The sequence below is a fragment of the Oncorhynchus kisutch genome, unplaced genomic scaffold (genome assembly GCF_002021735.2).
Source record: "Oncorhynchus kisutch isolate 150728-3 unplaced genomic scaffold, Okis_V2 scaffold1203, whole genome shotgun sequence".
Taxonomy (NCBI): domain Eukaryota; kingdom Metazoa; phylum Chordata; class Actinopteri; order Salmoniformes; family Salmonidae; genus Oncorhynchus; species Oncorhynchus kisutch.
In genome coordinates, this window is record NW_022263148.1 from 16,178 (window position 1) to 42,400 (window position 26,223).

Consider the following 26,223-nt stretch of genomic DNA (forward strand, 5'->3'; position numbering starts at 1 on the left):
TATTTAGCCATATTATATCGAACACTCAAATGAATGGATATGGAGCATCTACGGCCTCAGTTACACCTGGCACATAAATGTGATTTCTGTCATCCGATCGCTCCATTTGGTTCAGATCTAACAGGATGGGATTTTGACATGTAAAATGGTTACGGTAGGGGTTAAGGTTAGGGTTGCGTTGGTAAATACCCATTAAATTGCTGGGAGATTATACATGGAGTGCGCGACTTTATTTTGATAGTTTATTCACCTCCACACAAAGTATTTTTCTGGGTATGCCCCAGCTCATGGGTATGCCATGCTGATCCTCAACACAGTGGCCCCTCAGGAGTGCATGCTCAGCCCCCTCCTGTACTTCCTGTTCACTCATGACTGCACGGCCAGAAATGACTCCAACACCATCCTTAAGTTTTCCGATGCCACAACAGTGGCCTGATCACCAACCACGAGGAGACAGCCTACATGGAGGAGGTCAGAGACCTGGCTGTGTGATGCCAGGACAACAACCTCTCCCTCAACGTGACCAAGACAAAGAAGACGATTGTGGACTACAGGGGAAGGAAGACAGAGCACACCCCCATTCTCATCGACAGAGCTGTAGTGGAGCAGGTTGAGAGCTTCAAATTCCCTGGTGTCCACATCACTAACAAACTATCACGGTCCAAGCACACCAAGACAATCGTGAAGACGACAAAACCTATTCCCCCTCAGGAGACTGAAAAGATTTAGCATGGGACCTCAGATCCTCAAAAGGTTTTACAGCTGCACCATCGAGAGCATGGTTGCATCACTTTCTGGTATAGCAACAGCTTGGCCTCCAACCACAAGGCACTACAGAGGGTAGTGCGTACAGCCCAGTACATCACTGGGGCCAAGCTTCCTGCCATCCAGGACCTCTATACCAGGCGGTGTCAGCAGAGGAAGGGCCCCCCCACACACACTCTGTTATCATCTACGCATTGTCACTTTAATAACTCTACCTACATGTACATATTACCTCAATTGTCTCGACTAACCGGTGCCCCCGCACATTGACTCTGTACCGGTACCCCCTGTATATAGTCTCCACATTGACTCTGTACTGGTACCCCCTGTATATAGCCTCCACATTGACTCTGTACCGATACCCCCTGTATATAGCCTCCACATTGACTCTGTACTGGTACCCCCTGTATATAGCCTCCACATTGACTCTGTACCGATACCCTGTATATAGCCTCCACATTGACTCTGTACCGATACCCTGTATATAGCCTCCACATTGACTCTGTACCGATACCCTCTGTATATAGTCTCCACATTGACTCTGTACCGATACCCTCTGTATATAGTCTCCACATTGACTCTGTACCGATACCCTCTGTATATAGCCTCCACATTGACTCTGTACTGGTACCCTGTATACAGCAGCAGCTGACTGTCCAGTTCAACATCAGTTCACCTCATGATGTATTGGAGCAACAGCAGCTGACTGCCCGGTTCAACATCAGTTCACCGTCTCACCTCATACTGTATTGGAGCAGCAGCAGCTGACTTGATCATTGATGCTAATCATCATGTTTTGAATCTGAGAGTGAATAGAGCCGACTACAACTCTAAAAATGAAGGGTTCAACTGGAGTTGTTCTCAGACCCCCTAAGAACCGTAGGGTTCTTGGTCAATGAAAAACAGCCCCAAAAGGTTCTTCAAAGAACTTGTTAGAAGGTGGGTTCATCGAGGAACCTCCGTTGTTGCTGGACTTTTTCCGGGAACTTCGCAATTACAACTGAAAACAATGGTGACAAGTTTGGATGCGACAACAAGTTAAAAAGGTTCAGTTGGGTTGATGTTTGCCTCTGAATATGTCTAGAAATAATAATTACAATAATATAACATACTAATAATGAATAACGAAGACAATGATGGTTTTCTGTGAATATCTTCCGTAACGTTACTATAGTTAATTACCGTAAATATTAGAAAGCCGGGTTTGACCGTCGGCGTTGTATGAGCTACAGTACAGTACCGTTATCTAGCTAGATAACGTTGTGTCCTAACTAGACACAACAAGGTTTGGATTATTTCCCTCAACTATATTTGTTCCCATATATTGTATATCGTTTCCATAAAGCCAACATGGCTTTACACTCATTAACGTAAGTTTCCAATCTAGAGCAGTTCTCAGTTTTGTGATAATGAACTAGCAAACGTTAACTAACTAAGTAAGGACGGTGACCTGTCCAGACGAGATGTACAACGAACTGAATCGTCAATGGAGGTCTTTCTCTTTATATAGCCTGCTACAGCCAGCAACACTATTAACTCACAAGGGGGCATAACGTTACATGGACAATACTATCCCATTTTGGAAACGTTACATGGACAATACTATCCCATTTTGGAAACGTTACATGTCCGCGTTAATGATCTTAATTATCTTTTCAGATCTTCTCAGAAATTATTCAAGTCCATGGAATGGATATAGACAAAAAGAGAATTCAATGACTAGCAGAGGTAGAGAGGCGAGGCAGGGGTGAGGACATCATCCTGCTATTTTGACAGTCCCTGAAGGAAAATACAGAAGAGGTATTTGCTCTTATTCCTTCCCTTTCTCTAATGTATTTTGTAATAAAACTGGCAAGTGTAGTAAGATCAATGCTTTACTAGGACTGGAGACCACAGCAGCGATTCTGCTCTTGCCCAACCTCTTCAATGAGGACCCGAGTGGCCTTTATGTTCGTGACAAGGTATACAAACGCACCAATCATCTGTTTCTTCATAAACATAGGTGTGCATGCTTATATAAAACCACAGCTGAACATTTGTTATGGTCTTTGTTAATTGTATGTGTATTAATCTTTTCTTACTTTTGTTGACACAGATTTCACCGCTCTTCACTCCTTTACTGCACATCGGCGGCAATCCATTTCACCACAAGAGTGAAATCCCGCTGGCCTTTGATGGGGAGAACATCCACGCCCTCGAGGACGTCTCCATGGGACTTGGGGCTCTGCTTCGGCTGTATTTTTTATTTTCCCTTAAATTTCCCCAAAATGTCAGAAAAACACTTATGTTGTTAAGTTACTGTGTTCTGGGGATAAGAGAAGTTGGGTGAAGTTACCAGGGCCGGTCATAAAGATGTGGAGAACTTCCTAACATAACTAAGTGAATATGATATACACACTAAAGCTGAAAAGTCTGTATTTAGCATCAAGTCTACAATGTTGTTAGTTTATGATTGATTAACTATGATTCATTTTTAATGTATGTTGTTTTTTTTGGAGGGAGGACAGGGAGTTAAAAAATGAACCCCAAAGGTTCATTATGGAATCATGATAAGGGGTTCTTCAAATAACTTCAGCTTTTTGTCTGAAAGTATTTTCTCAACTGCGATACCAACTCCAGTCAGCAGATGGCGATGTTCGTCTTTCAGGTGATTCTGCCACTGTGACGTTTAATCTAGTGGACGGGACGCTCCTTCAACAGCAACGGTTAGTCAGACACTTTGGTTCACTCTAACTTGATGGAAAAAGGTTTATTCAATAAATCTAACAACTCTTCTCATACTGGTAAGACCCCCACAGGTCTTAAGGGCAGTTTTATTTCAAATGTAGTACCCGGACGGAGAAAATCCAGTAAGCGTTTTATAGTTTCATTGTTAGGATATCTTATCCTAAAATGGACACACTCCCATCAGTTTCTGAGACAACTGCCCAGACTTTGTAGACTGTTTAATAATGCTTAAACCTCATCTTTATCAAATTATCCATTAAAGATACCAACGCAAAACCTACGTTCATCTACATATGGGTTGTTTAAATTGTATCTAATTATATTCCCAGTTTTACTTTATCAAATCTCTAGTAATCAATATACACACATACAATTCATCAGATTTTCATATTCACAGAATACGTAAGAAATTCTCAGCTACTCGCGACAACCATTCCATTTGCTTTTTCAAGGACTCTCCATAGCTAAGAAGCAGCTCTCCAAACTCCCAGCGGAACCAAAAATAAACTTTTGTTTCCCAGACAATGATCATGGGATCCTCAACAGTTCTCTAAACCTCCCAGAGACCACAGCCTCCCAGGAACTATAGATCTTCTGCTGCTTTCTAAAATATCATCCCGCTTATTATCCAAATTTCAATCATCTGATTTAAGTATATTTCTATATGTTACTATCCAAACATAATTTCTATCTCATGGTTAGTTCCTAGGATAATGCAACTCATACATTTACACTCAGAGCCTCCTGACTCGGCCCTGTTTACGCCTCCAAGGTGCCCCCCCCCCACATAGGAATACACACTCAGAGCCTACGAGGATTTTCTAAAAACTAACTTAAAAAAAAACTAGTAGTTATATATATAAATAGTGTCTGTATGTTCTACTGAGGATGGGCCTCTGGGAGAAAACACTGACAGGAGATTTCCAATGTCTTTTGTGTGATAAAACCTAAAGAGACCGCATTCCAGAGCATGAGTTAATGTTTCTGTTCTCTATGGTGCCAGGGAGAGATGACCCCAAGGCCAGACCCTGGTCTCTACATAAAGAGTACTGTTTTTACAGCAGATACTGTCTGCTGAGAATTATAAGTATCTGCTGTAAAAACAGTACTCTTTATGTAGCAAATTTATGGCAAACAAAAGAAAAACCCACAACAAACTTAAAAACAGGAAGCAAACCAAAACGGTAGTGCAACTAAAGGTGTTGATTTGTCACATCTATCAAGACAACTGGAGCACTGATTCCCCCCCCCCCCCAATTGATTAACGATTGACTAACGAGGTGACACCAATCAGTGCGTCCTACGTGCTAACGAGATAGATGTGCTAAAGTCCAACCTCAAAACATAGATGGAAAAACCAAAGCCTGTATCACCTTCCCCCTTAAGACAACAAACATATCCTATATATTTTTGTTGGACACGTTTGCTCACCACCAACAGAAAACAACTTCCATTTCACATTATAATCAACTACAATGCTTCACCTTCACCAATATAAACATGGTGTCTACTGGCTGTCAACAATTAAAAACAAGAAAAAACACCTATTCCTAAATAATAATAAACAATCATGTTATTTTTTTCTCCTTTTTCTTTCTATAGAATCCTACAACTCACTAGCTTCTAGAACTCTCGTCCTCTTGGAACGAGCCCAAACAAAACTCAGATCAAATTGTATTAGTCACATGCACCGAATACAACAGTGAAATGCTTCCTTATGAGCCCCTAACCAACAGTGCAGTTTCAATACGGAAAAGAATAAGAGATAAAACTCCAAATAAACACACTGGCTCAACGCAAAACACAAATCTTTTTTTACCCCAGAGATAATCAGCAACCAAGTTTTCCTTACCACGGACAAGTCTGATTTCAAGAGGAAACTCCTGCGATATCCGTAATAACTTTCCACCTCACTGCGGAGCCTCTCTCTCTTTTCAGGGTTCACTCAATAGGCATGTTGTTGGATCGGGGCCCAGTCCCCAATATCATGCTCTAGAACATTTGGTTTGGCACATGTGAGAATTAACCCTGATATTCTAAAAACAGGGCAACAATGTCAAAAAAATGGTGCTCTTTCATGCCGTCCCTAGGAGGGGTGCATCACTTGAGTGGGTTGAGTCACTGACGGGATCTTCCTGTCTGGGTTGGCGCTCCCCCTTGGGTTGTGCCGTGGCGGAGATCTTTGTGGGCTTTACTCGGCCTTGTCTCAGGATGGTACGTTGGTGGTTGAAGATATCCCTCTAGCGGTGTGGGTGCGGTGCTTTGGCAAAGTGGGTGGGGTTATATCCTTCCTGTTTGGCCCTGTCTGGGGGTATCATCGGATGGGGCCAGTGTCTCCTGACCCCTCCTGTCTCAGCCTCCAGTATTTATGCTGCAGTAGTTTATGTGTCAGGGGGCTAGGGTCAGTTTGATATATCTGGAGTACATCTCCTGTCTTATCCGGTGTCCGGTGTGAATTTAAGTATGCTCTCTCTAATTCTTTCTTTCTCACTCTCGGAGGACCTGAACCCTAGGACCAGGCCTCAGGACTACCTGGCACGATGACTCCTTGCTGTCCCCAGTCCACCTGGCCGTGTTGCTGCTCCAGTTTCAACTGTTCTGCCTGCGGCTATGGAACCCTGACCTGTTCACCGGATGTGCTACCTGTCCCAAACCTGCTGTTTTCAACTCTCTAGAGACAGCAGGAACGGAAGAGATACTCTTAATGATCGGCTATGAAAAGCCAACTGACATTTACTCCTGAGGTGTTGATCTGTTGCACCCTCGACAACTACTGTGATTATTATTATTTGACCATGCTGGTCATTTATGAATATCTTGGCCATGTTCTGTTATAATCTCCACCCGGCACAGCCAGAAAAGGGCTGGCCACCCCTCATAGCCTGGTTCTTCTCTAGGTTTCTTCCTAGGTTTTGGCTTTTCTAGGGAGTTTTTCCTACCCACCGTGCTTCTACACCTGCATTGCTTGCTGTTTGGGGTTTTAGGCTGGGTTTCTGTACAGCACTTTGAGATATCAGCTGATATAAGAAGGGCTTTATAAATAAATTTGATTTTATCCGAACTCTTTTTTTTGTTTGTCAATTTTTGTTAAATCACATAAATAGTACTCTTCCATTTCAGAGCCTGGATTTTTCCCCATTAGGCTAATATCCATAACATGTTGATATCAATTCATAAGTGGGCACACGTTTAGGCTTCTACATTGTGAAATCATTACAATACTCCTACTACAATGTTAAAAAATTCTACATTGTGACATTAATTCATTGAAATCATGAAACAACTACTTCATGTATGTATTTTCTAATATTTGATCAGAGATCTTTTATCAGATTATCTCTGGTCACAGCTATGAGATTTCAATCCTGTGTGTTCTCTGGTGTATAGTCAGACTGCCAGATGAAGTAAAACTCTTCCCACATTGACCACAGCTATAAGGTTTCTCTCCTGTGTGTGTTCTCTTGTGCACTGTCAGATCTCCAGATCGACTAAAACTCCTCCCACATTGACCACAGCTATACGGTTTCTCTCCTGTGTGTATTCTCTTGTGCACTGTCAGAACTCCAGATCGACTAAAACTCCTCCCACATTGACCACAGCTATAAGGTTTCACTCCTGTGTGTGTTCTCTGGTGTAGAGTCAGACTGCCAGATGAAGTAAAACTCTTCCCACATTGATCACAGCTATAAGGTTTCTCTCCTGTGTGTGTTCTCTTGTGCACTGTCAGATCTCCAGATGAAGTAAATCTCTTCCCACAATGATCACAGCTATGAGGTTTCTCTCCTGTGTGTGTTCTCTGGTGTTGAGTCAGATCTCCAGATGAAGTAAATCTCTTCCCACATTGATCACAGCTATAAGGTTTCTCTCCTGTGTGTGTTCTCTGATGAATTTGAATGCCTGATGATGTGAATCTCTTCCCACAGTCAGAGCAGCAGTGAGTTCTCTTCCCTGTGGGTCTCTGCGGGTGTTTATTGAGGTGTTCTGATCTTGAGAGACTCTTCTCTGTCTCCTCAGCATCATGAGGTTGTTGAGGATCCCCAGAGGATCCACGATAGTCACGTCTCTCTCCTGTGTGAACAACAAAGTCAGACAGATGATTAAAGGCCCACAACTCCTCCATGCTAATGAGGAAACCACTAGTTATGGATGTCGTATATCTGGTGTGACAAGAGATGAAAAGAATCTGCCCACTCCATCAAGCAATGGGGACAGCAACACAGGGCATTCACGGGACCTCATGGAACCATGGACCACACCTGCAGAAACTGGACAACAGGGGGAAGCAGAGGAGATACCTATCATAGACTTCTCCCAGCTGATGCTTGACATGCCACCTACGCCGCCTCAAGTGGTAGAAACAACCAGCCGGTATCATTAAGTAGAATCAGCCAACAGTAACACGGAAGCAGCAGAATGGGAGTTAGTAGTGCATGACCTAGATTTAGAAGAAGAAGCTTCCATTTAGACACAGGTCTAAGATGACATAATAAGCAATCTACTGTCCCAGTGTAAGCAATCTACAGTCCCCGAGTAAGCACTCAGTGTAAGCAATCTACAGTCCCCGAGTAAGCACTCAGTGTAAGCAGCAGGGCAGTGTCAGTGTGAAAGTGTGGTTTAGAAACTTGCGAACTTCCCCTGTAAAAAGGTATATAAAGAGAACAGAGATCATAAGAGAGGCATGATCCTCACTGACATATGAGACAGACTTCATATGGAGAATCATCATAGGTAAATGTAATATTGCACTATACGCTTTTTGTTAGACTAGAACAATATTTGAAACACAGGGGTCTTGACACCTCTTGATCACAGACAAAGCGGCAGTCAAACAGTGAGACATCAAGTACAGATGTGATTAGCAATACAAGGAAACAGCCAAGTACCAGTTACAATATATTGAGTCTATGCATAGAGTTAGAAGTGAATAGTAGTAGGATATATGCTTTTTGTTAGACTAGAACAATATTTGAGAACCGGATAATTTTGCCTAAGTACTTATTGGATCAATATCTGAAGCTACTTGGTTGAACTTTGTGAACCCGAAACTGAGTCTCCGAAACACAGGGGTCTAGACACCTCTTGATCACAGACAAAGCGGCAGTCACACAGTGAGACATCAGGTACAGATGTGATTAGCAATACAAGGACACAGCCAAGTACCGGTTACAATATATTGAGTCCATACACAGAGTTGGAAGTGTATTAAGATATTGTAATTCGGAATCTAGCGTTAGTGCTGTGAATACCAATTACAGGAAAGTGACCAAGGGGCTGAGCATTTAAGGTAATTGAACTATTTTTGCTATTTAGTCAATATCGTTAGAAGTGTTAACGCATTTAAAGTTTTGCAATATTATCTGGCATAGCTTAAAGCATTAAGGATTGATTGAGCATTATTGATGTATTAGGAAACTGTAGAACCATTGAATTGTAATAATGTGTATAAGACAAAAAACAGAGTGACTTAATAAAAGCTTGACACTTTGACAACCAGGCCAGATCTGGAGAGAAAACGCCTTCAACACTCTCACTGAACAGAAAGTGACCCTGGTTATAGGTTAAAGTGATTCATAGTTAAAGTGTATTCATAGTGTAGTGAATTCAGGGGGAGGCCCTGAGCTGAACTCAAACCTGGGTCCAGCGACTGTGAAGTCAACACCATATAACTGTTACGCCAAGATGTCTGAACTTCTTGACGAGGTCGCTAGGTGTTGGGTTAAGGTTTCTACAATATCGTTCTCTATGAATTTGAGAGTGGTTACACTTCTCCTTCCCCCATCCCTCAGCTGTTAACCAAGTCTCTGGGCAGCCATTTTGTTGCTGTTTAAAAACCCCACACAACCCAGCAATCTGCAGTTCAAACAATAACAAATCTCTCATTCCACCACTATTTTGGTAATAAAATTATGGGTTTGGATAAATGTAACTAGACAGACCTATGGATGCAAGGACTGACCATCCATGATATCAACATTATAGTTTTAACCATGTTGAGGCAGCAGGGTAGCCTAGTGGTTAGAGCGTTGGACTAGTAACCGGTTGCAAGTTCACATCCCCGAGCTGACATGGTACAAATCTGTCTTAACTGCTATACAGTGTTGATTTACATTGTTTCTAAACATTATAGTAAAAAAATATGATTTGGGGTTCTGATGGGGTACAACAGTTGAACTCAGCTCATGAGTTATTAGTTATTAGCTCATATTCTTCAAGAATCAATGGCCGTAAATAAATAATTTAAAAGTCACAATATGGATGTAGCGATTGCAGATTTCCACCTTAACACCAAACATCAGTTCAACTGCAGAGTTTGTGCCTCTGTTGTTAAGACAGTACTTACTAGTGTTAATCAGGGAACGGTTTCTAAAAACCATCTTACGGTTGAGTTCATCGTTAGAACCATTGGACGCCTTAAGATGCGTTTGGGAAACCGGAACCAGATATCCAGGTTCCTCCTCTTCCTCCTTTTTCGATGTAACAGTCATCTCCTCCCCCTCCTCTTTCACGCCATAAACTACATGCTCTCCTTTCACAGTAACACCATCCTCCTCTTTCACTCTGAACGCGTCCTCCTCTTCTTTCACAGCAAAGGCCCCACTCTCTACTTCTTGTTTTACTGTGATATCGTCCTCCTCTTCTTTCACAGTAACGGCCCCACTCTCTACCTCTTGTTTTACTGTGATATCCTTCTCTTCATTAGAAGGAGAGTAGCTTGGTGACCGCATGGTCGGGGATGTTAGCTATGCTAATGCTAACTTAACCAGCCCGCTTGCTGACTAATAACAACACCGTAAATATTAAATTAAATCGGATAACTAAGTAGACGACAGAAATGGGTTTAAAACACAGTGGCTAATATACACGAAAGCGTCTAAAGAGCTATATTGGTTCGGCTAATTTGTCTAGCAAGCTACCGAGGTATCTGACGAGCTGTTGCTGCTGATGAAAGAAGCGTTCCGTCCACTAGATTATACGTCACACCAACAGCATAACCATAAATTCCCAGACCGCCATCTGCTGACTGGAGTGGGTAACGCAGTTGAGTAAAATGTTTATTTAATTTTCAGACAAAAAGTTAAAGGGTAGGAATCAGAGACGACGCCAGTCCTAAAATATTAATTACCCCCCCCCCTAAATAAATCAATATCAGTCCATATATTTTTTCTGTGATTTATTTTTTTCTTCAACCGTTCCATCGCATCTTAAACTTCATATCGATTCGGCACTAGGACCGGGGGAGGCTGCTGCTGCTGCACAAGTGACTGTTGGACTTTCTTCAGCAAAGATGGCGGACAGAAATACTAGGAGAGAGGGGTACCCCTACACAGACCTGAAATGGAGCAAAGATGGCGGACAGAAATACTTGGATGGAAGCAAATGTAAGGGATTATAACGTCATAACGAATCATGCAAAAAACATGTACAGTTGATAGGAATGTTAGTTAATGGAGAGACAAAGGATTATGCTTTTTTAAATCATAGTTTTTTATTTTTTATTTCACCTTTATTTAACCAGGTAGGCTAGTTGAGAACAAGTTCTCATTTGCAACTGCGACCTGGCCAAGATAAAGCATAGCAGTGTGAGCAGACAACACAGAGTTACACATGGAGTAAACAATTTACAAGTCAATAACACAGTAGAAAACAAAGGGGGAGTCTATATACAATGTGTGCAAAAGGCATGAGGAGGTAGGCGAATAATAACAATTTTGCAGATTAACACTGGAGTGATAAATGATCAGATGGTCATGTACAGGTAGAGATATTGGTGTGAAAAAGAGCAGAAAAGTAAATAAATAAAAACAGTATGGGGATGAGGTAGGTGAAAATGGGTGGGCTATTACCAATAGACTATGTACAGCTGCAGCGATCGGTTAGCTGCTCAGATAGCTGATGTTTGAAGTTGGTGAGGGAGATAAAAGTCTCCAACTTCAGCGATTTTTGCAATTCATTCCAGTCACAGGCAGCAGAGTACTGGAACGAAAGGCGGCCAAATGAGGTGTTTGCTTTAGGGATGATCAGTGAGATACACCTGCTGGAGCGCGTGCTACGGATGGGTGTTGCCATCGTGACCAGTGAGCTGAGATAAGGCGGAGCTTTACCTAGCATGGACTTGTAGATGACCTGGAGCCAGTGGGTCTGGCAACGAATATGTAGCGAGGGCCAGCCGACTAGAGCATACAAGTCGCAGTGGTGGGTGGTATAAGGTGCTTTAGTGACAAAACGGATGGCACTGTGATAGACTGCATCCAGTTTGCTGAGTAGAGTGTTGGAAGCCATTTTGTAGATGACATCGCCGAAGTCGAGGATCGGTAGGATAGTCAGTTTTACTAGGGTAAGCTTGGCGGCGTGAGTGAAGGAGGCTTTGTTGCGGAATAGAAAGCCGACTCTTGATTTGATTTTCGATTGGAGAAGTTTGATATGAGTCTGGAAGGAGAGTTTGCAGTCTAGCCAGACACCTAGGTATTATAGATGTCCACATATTCTAGGTCGGAACCATCCAGGGTGGTGATGCTAGTCGGGCATGCGGGTGCAGGCAGCGATCGGTTGAAAAGCATGCATTTGGTTTTACTAGCGTTTAAGAGCAGTTGGAAGCCACGGAAGGTGTGTTGTATGGCATTGCAGCTTGTTTGGAGGTTAGATAGCACAGTGTCCAATGAAGGGCCGAAAGTATATAGAATGGTGTCGTCTGCGTAGAGGTGGATCAGGGAATCGCCCGCAGCAAGAGCAACATCATTGATATATACAGAGAAAAGAGTTGGCCCGAGAATTGAACCCTGTGGCACCCCCATAGAGACTGCCAGAGGACCGGACAGCATGCCCTCCGATTTGACACACTGAACTCTGTCTGCAAAGTAATTGGTGAACCAGGCAAGGCAGTCATCCGAAAAACCGAGGCTACTGGGTCTGCCGATAAGAATATGGTGATTGACAGAGTCGAAAGCCTTGGCAAGGTCGATGAAGACGGCTGCACAGTACTGTCTTTTATCGATGGCGGTTATGATATCGTTTAGTACCTTGAGTGTGGCTGAGGTGCACCCGTGACCGGCTCGGAAACCAGATTGCACAGCGGAGAAGGTACGGTGGGATTCGAGATGGTCAGTGACCTGTTTGTTGACTTGGCTTTCGAAGACCTTAGATAGGCAGGGCAGGATGGATATAGGTCTGTAACAGTTTGGGTCCAGGGTGTCTCCCCCTTTGAAGAGGGGGATGACTGCGGCAGCTTTCCAATCCTTGGGGATCTCAGACGATATGAAAGAGAGGTTGAACAGGCTGGTAATAGGGGTTGCGACAATGGTGGCAGATAGTTTCAGAAATAGAGGGTCCAGATTGTCAAGCCCAGCTGATTTGTACGGGTCCAGGTTTTGCAGCTCTTTCAGAACATCTGCTATCTGGATTTGGGTAAAGGAGAACCTGGAGAGGCTTGGCCGAGGAACTGCGGGGGGGGAGGAGCTGTTGGCCGAGGTTGAAGTAGCCAGGCGGAAGGCATGGCCAGCCGTTGAGAAATGCTTATTGAAGTTTTCGATAATCATGGATTTATCGGTGGTGACCGTGTTACCTAGCCTCAGTGCAGTGGGCAGCTGGGAGGAGGTGCTCTTGTTCTCCATGGACTTCACAGTGTCCCAGAACTTTTTGGAGTTGGAGCTACAGGATGCAAACTTCTGCCTGAAGAAGCTGGCCTTAGCTTTCCTGACTGACTGCGTGTATTGGTTCCGGACTTCCCTGAACAGTTGCATATCACGGGGATTATTCGATGCTATTGCAGTCCGCCACAGGATGTTTTTGTGCTGGTCGAGGGCAGTCAGGTCTGGGGTGAACCAAGGGCTGTATCTGTTCTTAGTTCTGCATTTTTTGAACGGAGCATGCTTATCTAAAATGGTGAGGAAGTTACTTTTAAAGAATGACCAGGCATCCTCAACTGACGGGATGAGGTCAATGTCCTTCCAGGATACCCGGGCCAGGTTGATTAGAAAGGCCTGCTCACAGAAGTGTTTTAGGGAGCGTTTGACAGTGATGAGGGGTGGTCGTTTGACTGCGGCTCCGTAGCGGATACAGGCAATGAGGCAGTGATCGCTGAGATCCTGGTTGAAGACAGCGGAGGTGTATTTGGAGGGCCAGTTGGTCAGGATGACGTCTATGAGGGTGCCCTTGTTTACAGAGTTAGGGTTGTACCTGGTGGGTTCCTTGATGATTTGTGTGAGATTGAGGGCATCTAGCTTAGATTGTAGGACTGGCGGGGTGTTAAGCATATCCCAGTTTAGGTCACCTAACAGAACAAACTCTGAAGCTAGATGGGGGGCGATCAATTCACAAATGGTGTCCAGGGCGCAGCTGGGAGCTGAGGGGGGTCGGTAGCAGGCGGCAACAGTGAGAGACTTTCTGGAGAGAGTAATTTTCAAAATTAGTAGTTCGAACTGTTTGGGTATGGACCTGGAAAGTATGACATTACTTTGCAGGCTATCTCTGCAGTAGACTGCAACTCCTCCCCCTTTGGCAGTTCTATCTTGACGGAAGATGTTATAGTTGGGTATGGAAATCTCTGAATTTTTGGTGGCCTTCCTGAGCCAGGATTCAGACACAGCAAGGACATCAGGGTTAGCAGAGTGTGCTAAAGCAGTGAGTAAAACAAACTTAGGGAGGAGGCTTCTGATGTTGACATGCATGAAACCAAGGCTTTTTCGATCACAGAAGTCAACAAATGAGGGTGCCTGGGGACATGCAGGGCCTGGGTTTACCTCCACATCACCCGCGGAACAGAGAAGGAGTAGTATGAGGGTGCGGCTAAAGGCTATCAAAACTGGTCGCCTAGAGCGTTGGGGACAGAGAATAAGAGGAGCAGGTTTCTGGGCATGGTAGAATATATTCAGGGCATAATGCGCAGACAGGGGTATGGTGGGGTGCGGGTACAGCGGAGGTAAGCCCAGGCACTGGGTGATGATGAGAGAGGTTGTATCTCTGGACTTGCTGGTTGTAATGGGTGAGGTCACTGCATGTGTGGGAGGTGGGACAAAGGAGTTATCAGGGGTATGAAGAGTGGAACTAGGGGCTCCATTGTGAACTAAAACAATGATAACTAACCTGAACAACAGTATACAAGGCATATTGACATTTGAGAGAGACATACAGCGAGGCATACAGTAATCACAGGTGTTGAATTGGGAAAGCTAGCTAAAACAGTAGGTGAGACAACAGCTAATCAGCTAGCACAACAACAGCAGGTAAAATGGCGTAGACTAGGCAACGGGGCCAACAGATAAAACAAACAAGCAGAATGGAGTACCTTGAATACTCATTTGTTCATTTACGTAAATCGTGATTTAGCCAGCTAGCTGGGCTAGTTTTATAGGTGTTGTGACATGAGTATGAAATTGTCATTCTGGTTGTTTTAGGGACACCTTAAACAACCCACAAACCAGGCGGTCGTTTTGTGAAAAAGTGGATGTATAGAATCTAGCTGGCTGAAGAATTTACTGCAAATTGAATGTACAAATTTGTATTTGCCATGCAGATAGATGAAATAACGTATGTTATTGTGCAGTGGATGACTGTGCAGTGGATGATTAAAATCCCTGTATGCCCATGGATGTGTAGCTAGCTATCTATTCGATCTGTGTATGGACCCAAATGTTTGGTATACATATTAGTTCAGAACCTAGCTATGAACCTCAGCTATCATAGCCAGTTGTATCAACTTCAAAACAGCCTGAATGACATTAATGAAGCCTATGGATTGAGTAGAATATAATATCATGTTTTGCCAAGGATTCAAGTCAAATATACATGTAGTTATTACCATGCATGAGATCCCCACATTGTAGCCTGTACATTTAATATATTCACTGATCATGTACTCTACCTTGGCAAATTAATGTGCAGTTTAGGTATGAATGTCTTTGAGGTGATCAAATTCCTGTCTTTGAATGATGCCGTGTCTGCATGTATGTATTACAATTATGCACTTCAACAGTGTTTACCAATCTTGGTCCTGGGACATTAATGGTTACACATTGTAACTAATAGACTAGAAACAGGATTTAACTAGTTAATTCATATATACAGAAATATATATTTTTTAAACACTACACTACACTTCCTATGCATCATGTAAATACTCTAACACTGGTTCATCTCAACATCTAATGCCCTTCATCTGCATTGATCTGGTAAACACAGGATAGGTGGAGTATTTCATCACATTACACTTCATTTCAACCAGTAGAGAATGTGAAATGCTTTATTGAAAAGCTCATTATCCAAGTGTTATAAATACAAGTTCAATCTGTCCATCAATGCACATCTGTTGTGAATGATAAAAACAGAGGAAGAAAGAGGAGGTGGAGAGAGAGGTGTTAAAGACAGAAAGGGAAAGAGGAGGTGGAGAGAGAGGTGTTAAAGACAGAAAGGGAAAGAGGAGGTGGAGAGAGAGGTGTTAAAGACAGAAAGGGAAAGAGGAGGTGGAGAGAGAGGTGTTAAAGACAGAAAGGGAAAGAGGAGGAGAGAGGTGTTAAAGACAGAAAGGGAAAGAGGAGGTGGAGAGGTGTTAAAGACAGAAAGGGAAAGAGGTAAACACATAGGAGCAGGGAAGGCAGCACATGATTAATGAATCACAGTGCTACATAAATATTCTCTCAGTTCATCACAATTACATAATAGTGTCTCTTCTCTAGACAAACAATATAGCATAGTTTTAGAAATAATGAAGTATCTTACTATTATCCATGGTTGGCCCTCTTGCCTATTCTCTTGACGGTGGAAGGAGCCACAGTTATACACCTGAATCTGCTTACTGCACAATACAATCCATTGATCAGTTTGATACATGAGTGTGTAGGTGTGTGTAGGTGTGGGTTATAGGGTGTCCAATTGTTCCACATTTGGTCAATATGGGTGATTTAAAATAGCCTGTTTTGTTTTTGCACACCCTTGTTGGACCCCATCCTTGAAACATCCTGCAGAGCAGCAGACTCCTCCTCTGGGACACGGCGGCGAGCTGCAGATCCCCTCCTGGTCCTCGTGTCCATCCTCATGACGTTACGCAGGACACAGGTAGCCTTCACACACCTGAATTCCTCCAGGAGGCAGTCCCAGATGACCCTGGTCACCCAACCTTGCAGTGCCCTACACGGTAACTGTCGGCAACCGTTTTGAAGGAATCTCCAGTTTGCTTATTTATATTCAGTGGCCTGACTGCATCCAGACTGTCAAAGGTCCGTCCTGGTAGATCTGAACCTAATGCAGTTTGGAGTGATCAGATGACAGGAGTCACATTTAGGTGCCAGGTGTAACTGAGGCTGTAGATGCTCCATATCCACTACTTTGAGTGTTGTATGTAAATCAAATCCAATTTTATTTGTCACATACACATGGTTAGCAGATGTTAATGCAAGTGTAGTGAGTTTTAGGATTCTATTGAAAGAAAAATGATTTTTTTTAAATAACATGATGGTGTATTATTATTTAGAAATACGTGTTTTTTCTTGTTTTTAATTGTTGACAGCCAGTAGACACCATGTTAATATTGTAGAAGCATTGTAGTTGATTATGTGAAATGGAAGTTTTCTGTTGGGGGTGAGCAAACATGTCCAACAAAAATATAGGATATATTTGTTGTCTACAGGGGGAAGGTGCTACAGGCTTTGGTTTTTTCCATTTATGTTTTGAGGTTGGACTTTAGCACGTATAGCTTGTTAGCACGTAGGGTGCACTGATTGGTGTCACCTCGTTAGTATGTGTTTCACCTGAGCTGGTCCAGGTTCTATTTAAGAGTGTCTGGTCCAGTGCTCAATTTGTCTTGATAGATGTGGAGAGTCAACACCTTTAGTTGATCCACCTTTTTGGTTTGCTTCCTGTCTTTAAGTTTGGTGTGGGTTTTTCTTTTGTTTTCCTCTTAGGCATGTTTAGTGGGTCTCATGGTGGGTGTCTTTTAGGTCCCAGTTGTTGTTACTAGTCAATTTTCAGTCGACACCCTCAGTGTCTTTCAGAACCCCTCCTAAAAAACAAGCTAAAATGTTTTGGTTGGATATTGCATCCAAATAATATTTTAATCAATGGCATTTCCTAAGAATGCTCATTAGTCTTTCAGTTATTGTTTGTGTACTAAATATTTCTGTTTATTTTCATTGTTTTTTCCTGTGAACCCGTTGGTTTGTATCCGTGTCTGAAATGTGCTGTATGAATAAAGCTAGATTTGATTTGAACATATTGTAAGACAAATGAACCCAATGACTGGCAATCAACAGACTAGCAAAACCAATGAACAAATATCTCCCACTATGTTAAAATAGTGCATGTGTTTACATACCCTACATTACTCATCTCATATGTATATCTATATACTGTACTCTATATCATCTACTGCATCTTTATGTAATACATGTATCACTAGCCACTCTAAACTATGCCACTTTGTTTACATACCCTACATTACTCATCTCATATGTATATACTGTACTCGATACCATCTACTGCATCTTGCCTATGCCGTTCTGTACCATCACTCATTCATATATCTTTATGTACATATTCTTTATCCCTTTACACTTGTGTGTACAAGGTAGTAGTTGTGGAAGTGTTAGGTTAGATTATTACTGCATTGTCAGAACTAGAAGCACAAGCATTTTAGCTTCCACAACTCTCATCCCCTTGGAATTTTTTTTAAAAAAACTCTCCAACGAGTCTCCAATACGGAAAAATCGTGCAGTCAAAATAAATTGTGATCCATGGCAACGCACTGGCTAAACGCAAAACTGGTTGACTGCCCACCCTTGAGACAATCAGCAACCAACTCCTGCGATATCCGTAGTAACTTTCCACCTTAATTCTCGCTCTCTTTTCAGGGTTCACTCAATAGTCATGTTGTTGGATCGGGCCCAGTCCCCAATGTCATGCATTTGGGTTCTTTGGTGTGAAGTCAGGTGGCTAGATTTAACAAAACTCCTCCCACATTGATCACAGCTATAAGGTTTCTCTCCTGTGTGTGTTCTCTGGTGTACTGTCAGATTGCTAGATTGAACAAAACTCCTCCCACATTGATCACAGCTATAAGGTTTCTCTCCTGTGTGTGTTCTCTGGTGTAATGTCAGATGGCTGGATGTAGTAAAAGTCCTCCCACATTGACCACAGCTATAAGGTTTCTCTCCTGTGTGTGTTCTCTGGTGTGAAGTCAGCTGGCTAGATTGAACAAAACTCCTCCCACATTGATCACAGCTATAAGGTTTCTCTCCTGTGTGTGTTCTCTGGTGTACTGTCAGATGGCTAGATGTAGAAAAAGTTAAAAGGTTTCTCTCCTGTGTGTGTTCTCTGGTGTAATGTCAGACTGCTAGATGTGGTAAAACTCCTCCCACATTGACCACACATATAAGGTTTCTCTCCTGTGTGTGTTCTCTGGTGTATTTTAAGTTCTGATGAATATTTGCAACCTTTCCCACAGTCAGAGCAGCAATGAGATTTCTTCCCTGTGGGTCTCTGCTGGTGTTTCTTGAGGTGTTTTGAAGTGGAGAGACTATTCTCTGCCCTGTCAGCATCAGGAGGTTGTTGAGAACCCCCAGAGGATCCACAATAGTCACATCTCTCTCCTGTGTGAACAAAAAGTCAGACGGGTGGTTTAAGGCCCACAACAGCAAAAATACACTGTAAAAAGGTGATGCCAACAGCGTAGCCATTATGTTGTAAAAACAATGATTTCAAATAATTAACATTCATTACAGACATTTGTCTTAAGACAGTCAAGTGAACAACAATAGTCATATTTTGTCTGGTTTTCCCATTAGTAGTAACATCGACGATTTTATGCAAGAAATACGATTTAAAAATTGTTGAAATCCTAAGAAGTGTGCCAGACAACTTTTGGTCTCCAATATAGGCACTTTTCTGTAGGTCTATGTTGTTGTTAGGTGAAGTTATGGGTCCTACAGTAAGTCTATGGTATAACTAGCGGTTTCCGCATTAGCATGGAGGAGTTTCTGCAACCAAATTGCATTTTAGTGAACAGAGAGCAGAGAGTGATGCACCTATTTGGGGATGTCTGATAGTATTTACGCACCACCACTAATGATTTGTGACGCTGCACGCACTTACGAAATTGCTTAATCCAGTTACTAATAAGCATGCACCCATTAAGAAAATGACTGTACAAACTGTTAATCCCAGTAGAATGATTAGGAATTGAAAAATGGCATGGTTGAGAAGGATGAGGCAATAGGAATGGCAAATAAGTCTGGCTGTACAACCGATTGGCAAACGTCCTGCAAATTGAGAAATCATGTGACAAACTGAATAAAAAGACAATGAAACAAAGATAAATGACAAAGAATGATAGTAAAAAAGCTTTTGAGAACTTAACATACAATGTTGGGGGAGAATGAGCCATCTAATGCAGTGAATTTATCACAAAATCACTACTTTTATGATTTTTTCATTGGCAAAATTAGCAAACGTAGGCATGTCATACCAGCAACAAACTCTGACAATACACTTCCAAGTATATCTGACCAAATTATGAAAGACAAGCATTGTAATTTAGAATCCCGTAAAGTCAGTGTGGACCCCACCGGGGTCTGACAATCTAGCTAGAAACTTACTGAGGATAATCGCGGACGATATTGCCACTCCTATTTTCTGGATCTTTAATTTAAGCCTACTAGAGAGCGTGTGCCCTCGGGCCTGGAGGGAAGCTAAAGTCATTTGACATGCGCTATGCTCTGCATAGTTAACTCCAGGAAAACAATGGCACTTATTCAGCCATTCTGTGACCAAAAACAAGCTACATATGGACAGTACCAAAATAAACTCACTCTGGAAATGACAAAGCGCCTCTTAACCTAGCTGGAAATGGGACAAACGGACCCCTTCTGTGGAAATAGACTGGGACGATATCTAATCAAATCTAATTCCCAAGAACGGGGTTCATACAAACCACAGAGACTGTGTGGGATAATAACATGGCCGTGTCCAACTCTGCTTGTTCCCTCGACTCAGCTACCAACCAGCAATCTCCAACAGGGCCCTTTATCTGTATCAATAGACACTTCATAGTGAGCTACAGGTAGGAATCAGCAATGAATCCCAATAATGAGCCAACATGGGAGGGGTAACAAATCTTTGTGGACAAATCTCAACGTATTACTGCTACCCTGGGGAGATTGCTATACCCCTTGAACATCGGCTCCAACCCTCGTCGGATGTGGCAGGCTTGCCACATCAAACTACAAAGGGAAGCACAGCCGATAGCTGCCCAGTGACACAAGCCTACAAGACGAGCTAAATAACTTCTATGCTCACGTCGAGGTAAGTAACACAAACATGCATGAGAGCATCAGCTGTTTCGGAAGACTTTGTGATCAACACCATTAACCCAGAAAGCCTAGACCCACTCCAATTTGCATACCGCCCCAACAGATCCACAGATGATGCAATCTATATTGCACTCCACACTGCCCTTTCCCACCTGGACAAAAAGGAACACCTATGTGAGAATGCTGTTCATTGACTACAGCTCAGCGTCCAACACCATAGTTCTTCAAAGCGCATCACTAAGCGAAGGACCCTGGAACTAAACACTGAGCACACCCCCATTCTCATCGAAGGGGTTGTAGTGGAGCAGGTTGAGAGCTTGAAGTTCCTTGGTATCCACATCCTTGTTGTCCACATTATAGGCTTAGTTAACTGGTGAACTGTTGAAATCATGGAAACAAAGACGATTCTAATTCTAGATTTGGAATAGAATGTGAAGCAACTTTAATATATTGTTGTTTGACATAACAAATTAATAAACCAGGGAGGAATTACTGACAGAGTAGGAGCATGGTGGAGACATCCAAGAGAGGAAAATCCGGAAGGGAAATGACAGCAAGTAGTGCAGACGAAAGGGTTAACAAGTTGGTGAAGAAACAGATATGCTGGAATGAAAACAATATAGGTGCTACTTTGAGAACACAAACTCACATCTTTCACAGCACAGAGAGAGGGAGTCCGGGGGATGACTGGAGGAGCAATGGAGGAAGCATTGAGGGATTATCTCGGCGTGAGTACAGTTGGTTAGACTGAGTGGACGATGGTGAAGAACAGTAGAGTGAAAAGGGCTAAAGTTGGTAATGAACAGTAGTTTAGGGTCAGAGTGGGAATCAGCAAGGATGTTTTTGTGGGTGACCTGTTAACGGTCTCAAAGATGGCGAAGGATGAATTGGGTAAAGTGAAATCGGTTCGAGTGACCAGGAGTGGTATGATGCCGATTGTGTATCAACAGCGCAAAAGGAGAAAGCTTTGAGTGGTTTAGGTTAAACATTTCAGGTAGGTAGATTAAAATGAATGATAGACAGAAGGTTTTACTGTGGTTTGGTGAAGTGTTTCTCCCATCTTTTGTAAAACCTGGGTAAGTGAGATATACAGAAGCCGCTGCAGTGTTACAATTGTAAAAAAAGGTTGGACATGTGGCAAGTGCTTGTCGAAGGAATGAATAAGTCATAGTCAGTCAGATGAAGCATGTTGTAATTGTGATGGGAATCACGTTCCCGAGTTCCCTGTACGGATGAAGGTCGTAGTAGCTAGGATGATCAGGTCCATCCAGCAGGTGTCCTACGTGGAGGCAGTGAAAATAGCCGAAGGAGTAGAGAGGAGAAGGTAGTTCATGTCCCACAGTCTGCAGTGAAGCCATGCAGGAGAAGGATCCCAACAGACAAATAGTGAAAGAGGTGGACTTTGTTGTGTTTATAGAGCAAGTGATAAAATGCATTAATAAATTATTAGTAATCCAAAACTAGCAATTTCCAAAATTGTGTTTGCATTGCCCTCAATGCCGCAGTGATAAATTGCATTAATAATAAACTAATAAAACATCTAAGAAGCTTGACATCATTGTGAAGGCGGCAAATGTATTTCTGGATCTCCAGGACTTCACAGACAAAATGTTACAGGGAGTACTGAATGAAGAAGTCCCCCCTCCCAGGTTCCTGAACCTGTGTAGGGATCTGAATAGTACAATTTTTGTTTGAAATTCAGGGCAATGGAGTGAACTTGGTAAGTGTTAATTTAAAACGTAATTAGTATGATTTGTTAATCCCATTTTTTTTGCAAACCCGTACAGTGGGTGGCAGCAATACACCTGATGAGTGTAGTCTGACTATAAACCTCAGAGAAGAAGACATGGTAGGAACCAAAGTGTTGGTCATTGTTTCCAGTTGAGCCTAATTAGATGTTACATTACATGTTGTTTTCTTACTTCATGTAGCCTGCTAGCTAACCAACATCTTCATACTTCGCTTACTCCTTTCTGATAGGATACCGCTGCACAAACATGCTTATCTAGGCCTACACCAGCACTGGTACCAGGCAGTATTAGCTAGCTATATTTGCTCTGACATTTAGCAAGCTAGCTAGCCCGCTAACTAGCGATTAGCAGCTAACATTTTTCGAGCAACACCTTGCTAAGAAAATACTATATTTCACCTTTAATGTAATGGCATGAAAATAATTGCTGGAATATTATACAATGACTTATCAACAGCTCTAACAATTTGACCCCCACAGGAAATCTACACTGGCAGTTATAGAAAGACCCATTTACTATATAACCACTGATTCTTGAAGAATGTGCCTTAAATGTTTCAACCGTATTACCCCACCAGAAACCAAAACATAAGCTTGTATAACGCCACTGTTTGTAAACTATTACTATATGGCTGAGGAGTAGGGTCGATCCAAGCGTTCTGACCTCGCAATGACAGTAAAGCACCCAAGCTAACTGGCTAACGTTGGATAGCTTGCTAGACAAATCAGAGAAAACATCACTCTTGCCCTAGCAGAGCTGAATAGGCTGTTTTCATGTTATCCAGAGTGTTGGTGACTAACTGTGCTGCTGGCAACAGTTTAATTTGAGCTTTTTTGCAGATGTTTACTGACACCGGCCATAGTCAACAAGTTATTAAATTCATCAGTTATTCTGCTCTCTAATCAAGTCAATAAACATTGGGTAGTTAGTTAAAATATAGTTACTATACTGGCAAGTTTGATGTATAAGTAGCCAACTAACGTTAGGTAGCTAGTTAACATACCGATACATACTGCTGTAAAGATATGCTATGTGTTTTGTAAGGATAGTGTAGCTAACATAACGTGTAACGTAACTATTTGAAAAGTCATTACTTTATTACATTGCTCAACATTTGTCATAATTATTTAACCTCTAGTGACACCCCATCCCGTGAACGGGACCGTTGTCATCATCTGACACTAATTAGCATAACACAACGGACATAAATCTTCCTAGAAAATATTCCAATTCTTGAAAATCACAAGTGAAATATATTGGAACACAGCTTAGCCTTTTGTTAATCACCCTGTCATCTCAGATTTTCAAAATATGCTTTACAGCCAAAGCTAGACAAGCATTTGTGTACGTTTATCGATAGCCTAGCATAGCATTATGCCTTGCTAGCAGCAGGCAACCTTGTCACGAATATCAGAAAAGCAATCAAATTAAATCGTTTACCTTTGATGAACTTCGGATGTTTTCATTCACGAGACTCCCAGGTAGATAGCCAAAGTTAATTTTTTCCCAAAATATTATTTTTGTAGACGAAATAGCTCCATTTGTTCTTCACGTTTGGCTGAGAAATCGACCGGAAATTGCGGTCACGACAACGCCGAATTAGCTTCATAATATCGACAGAAACATGGCAAACGTTGTTTATAATCAATCCTCAATGTGTTTTTCAAATATCTATTTGATAATATATCAACCGGGACAATTGGTTTCTCAGTAGAAGCAATTGGAATAATGGCTACCTCTATTTTACGCGATCATTTCTCAGGGAGCATCAGGTGACCACTTGCGCAATGAAGCGGGTATTTCTCATCATAAATGCGTAAAACTATGTCACAATGCTGTAGACACCTTGGGGAATACGTAGAAAGCGTAATCTGGTTGATAGGGCATTCACAGCTCAATAGGGATGCATCGGAACGCAGGGCTTTCAAAAGATGAGTCACTTCCGGATTGGATTTTTCTCAGGCTTTCGCCTGTAACATCAGTTCTGTTATACTCAGACAATATTTTTTACAGTTTTGGAAACTTTAGAGTGTGTTCTATGCTAAGCTGTCAATTATATGCATATTCTAGCATCTTGTCCTGACAAAATATCCCGTTTAATTTGGGAATGTTATTTTTCCAAAAATGAAAATACTGCCCCCTAGTACCAACAGGTTTTTAAAGCAGTTCATTTGTATCCGCTCTCGTTGGACTTTGGCTGAATATTTTCCTCCATTTTCTTCAACTTTGAAATCGATGTGAAGTCACACCCATTTCCTGAAGAATTGCATTATGGGCCGTAAAGTACTGCGTGTATATTTCATATTTTGGTGAATTTATTACGACATCCGGGAACTTTTGGCATACTAACTACATCATACTATAATAAGCAAACTATATACTCAATTAACATCACAAATAGTACGGTTAGTATGAATATTCTAACACACCTTTAAAAAAGCCACACAATATTCAATCAACCAATCTGCAATTCAACCTTTAACAATGCTGTAATTACACCATTATTTTGGTAATAAGATGGATGGGGCTGGAGAAATGTAACTACTCTCAAATTCATAGACAGACCTATGGATGCAAGGACTGACCATCCATGATATCAACATTATAGTTTTAACCATGTTGAGGCTATACAGTGTTGGTTTACATTGTTTCTAAACATTGGAGTAAAAAAAGCTTATTTGGGGTTCTGATGGGGTACAACATTTGAACTAAGCTCATGAGGCATGTGTTATATTCTTAAAGAATCAATGCCTATAAATAAATAATTTAAAAGTCAAAATATGGATGTAGCAATTGCAAATTTCCCCTTTAACACCACACATCAGTTCAAAAACCGCAGAGTTTGTGCTTCTGTTTTTAAGACAGTACTTACTCGTGTTAATCAGGGCCCCTTCATCGTTAGAACCATCGGACGCCTTAAGATGCGCTTGGGAAACCGGGCCCAGATATCCAGTTTCCTCCTCTTCTTCATTTTTCGATGTGCCAGTCACTTCCCCCTCCTCTTCTTTCACTGTAACGTCGCCGTCCTCCTCTTTGACTCTGAACGAGTCTTCCTCTTCTTTAACTGAGAGCTCTTTCTCTTCGTCTTTCACGGTAACAGCCTCAACCTCTACTTGTTTTTGTATTGTAACAGCCTCCTCTTCCACGAGAGCGTCTTTCTCCATCCAGCAGGCAGACCACCTCTTCTTCATCATCATCATCATGAACGGGGTTAAGTTTGAGACTGGAGCTATGAGGCATGTACTGAAGTCGCTAAGCGGTATAATTCAAAGCAGTGTCCCTTTATCAGCAGCACGTGATCAATGACGTCTGAAGAATCATTTCGTCGAACACCTGATTGGTTTGGTGTTGGGCTCGTTCGACTTTGCAGCCGACAGTGCAGGTGACTGCTGACTGAATAATTTACAAATCACCTTGCGCCATAAATAACTACTCCTTATTATTTATAAATCAGTCAGTCAGTCACCGTTTACCCACAATGCAGCATGGATTTGATGCTCTCGATCAAGGCCCGTGGTTTCGTAGAAGACATGAAGGCTACGCTGCTACGGTGTGGGAGGTCATCTTTCAAAATGTGGCTTTTCTAAATTCTGTGTCGCTCAAAGCCTTGAGTAATGAAACTTTTTTTTAAAACAATTATCTGGAAAGAGCCAATGCTTCAGGAAGCTTTGTTTCCCCATCACTAC

General features: G+C 42.2%; 1 protein-coding gene across 1 annotated transcript; it reads right to left on the bottom strand.

Moving 5' to 3' along the window:
- Positions 1–18,176: 18,176 nt before the first annotated feature.
- LOC116365212 (zinc finger protein 664-like) lies at positions 18,177–25,917 on the bottom strand. The gene is made up of 3 exons (XM_031817932.1): positions 25,410–25,917; positions 18,828–19,067; positions 18,177–18,763 (listed from the first exon to the last, which is right to left on the bottom strand). Exons 1-3 carry the CDS (start codon positions 25,738–25,740, stop codon positions 18,333–18,335), a joined length of 1,002 nt encoding a protein of 333 aa, XP_031673792.1. The 5' UTR covers positions 25,741–25,917; the 3' UTR covers positions 18,177–18,332.
- Positions 25,918–26,223: the final 306 nt, after the last annotated feature.

Excerpts from the sequence above, each read along its gene's own strand:
- LOC116365212 (XM_031817932.1), bottom strand. The coding sequence starts at position 25,740 with ATGATGATGATGATGAAGAAGAGGTGGTCTGCCTGCTGGATGGAGAAA. Across the intron at positions 19,068-25,409 it reads AGGGGCCCTGATTAACACGA|GAGAGAGATGTGACTATTGT; the intron begins GTAAGTACTGTC and ends TTGTTCACACAG. Across the intron at positions 18,764-18,827 it reads GTGTGGTCAATGTGGGAGGA|CTTTTTCTACATCTAGCCAT; the intron begins GTTTTACCACAT and ends GAAACCTTTTAA.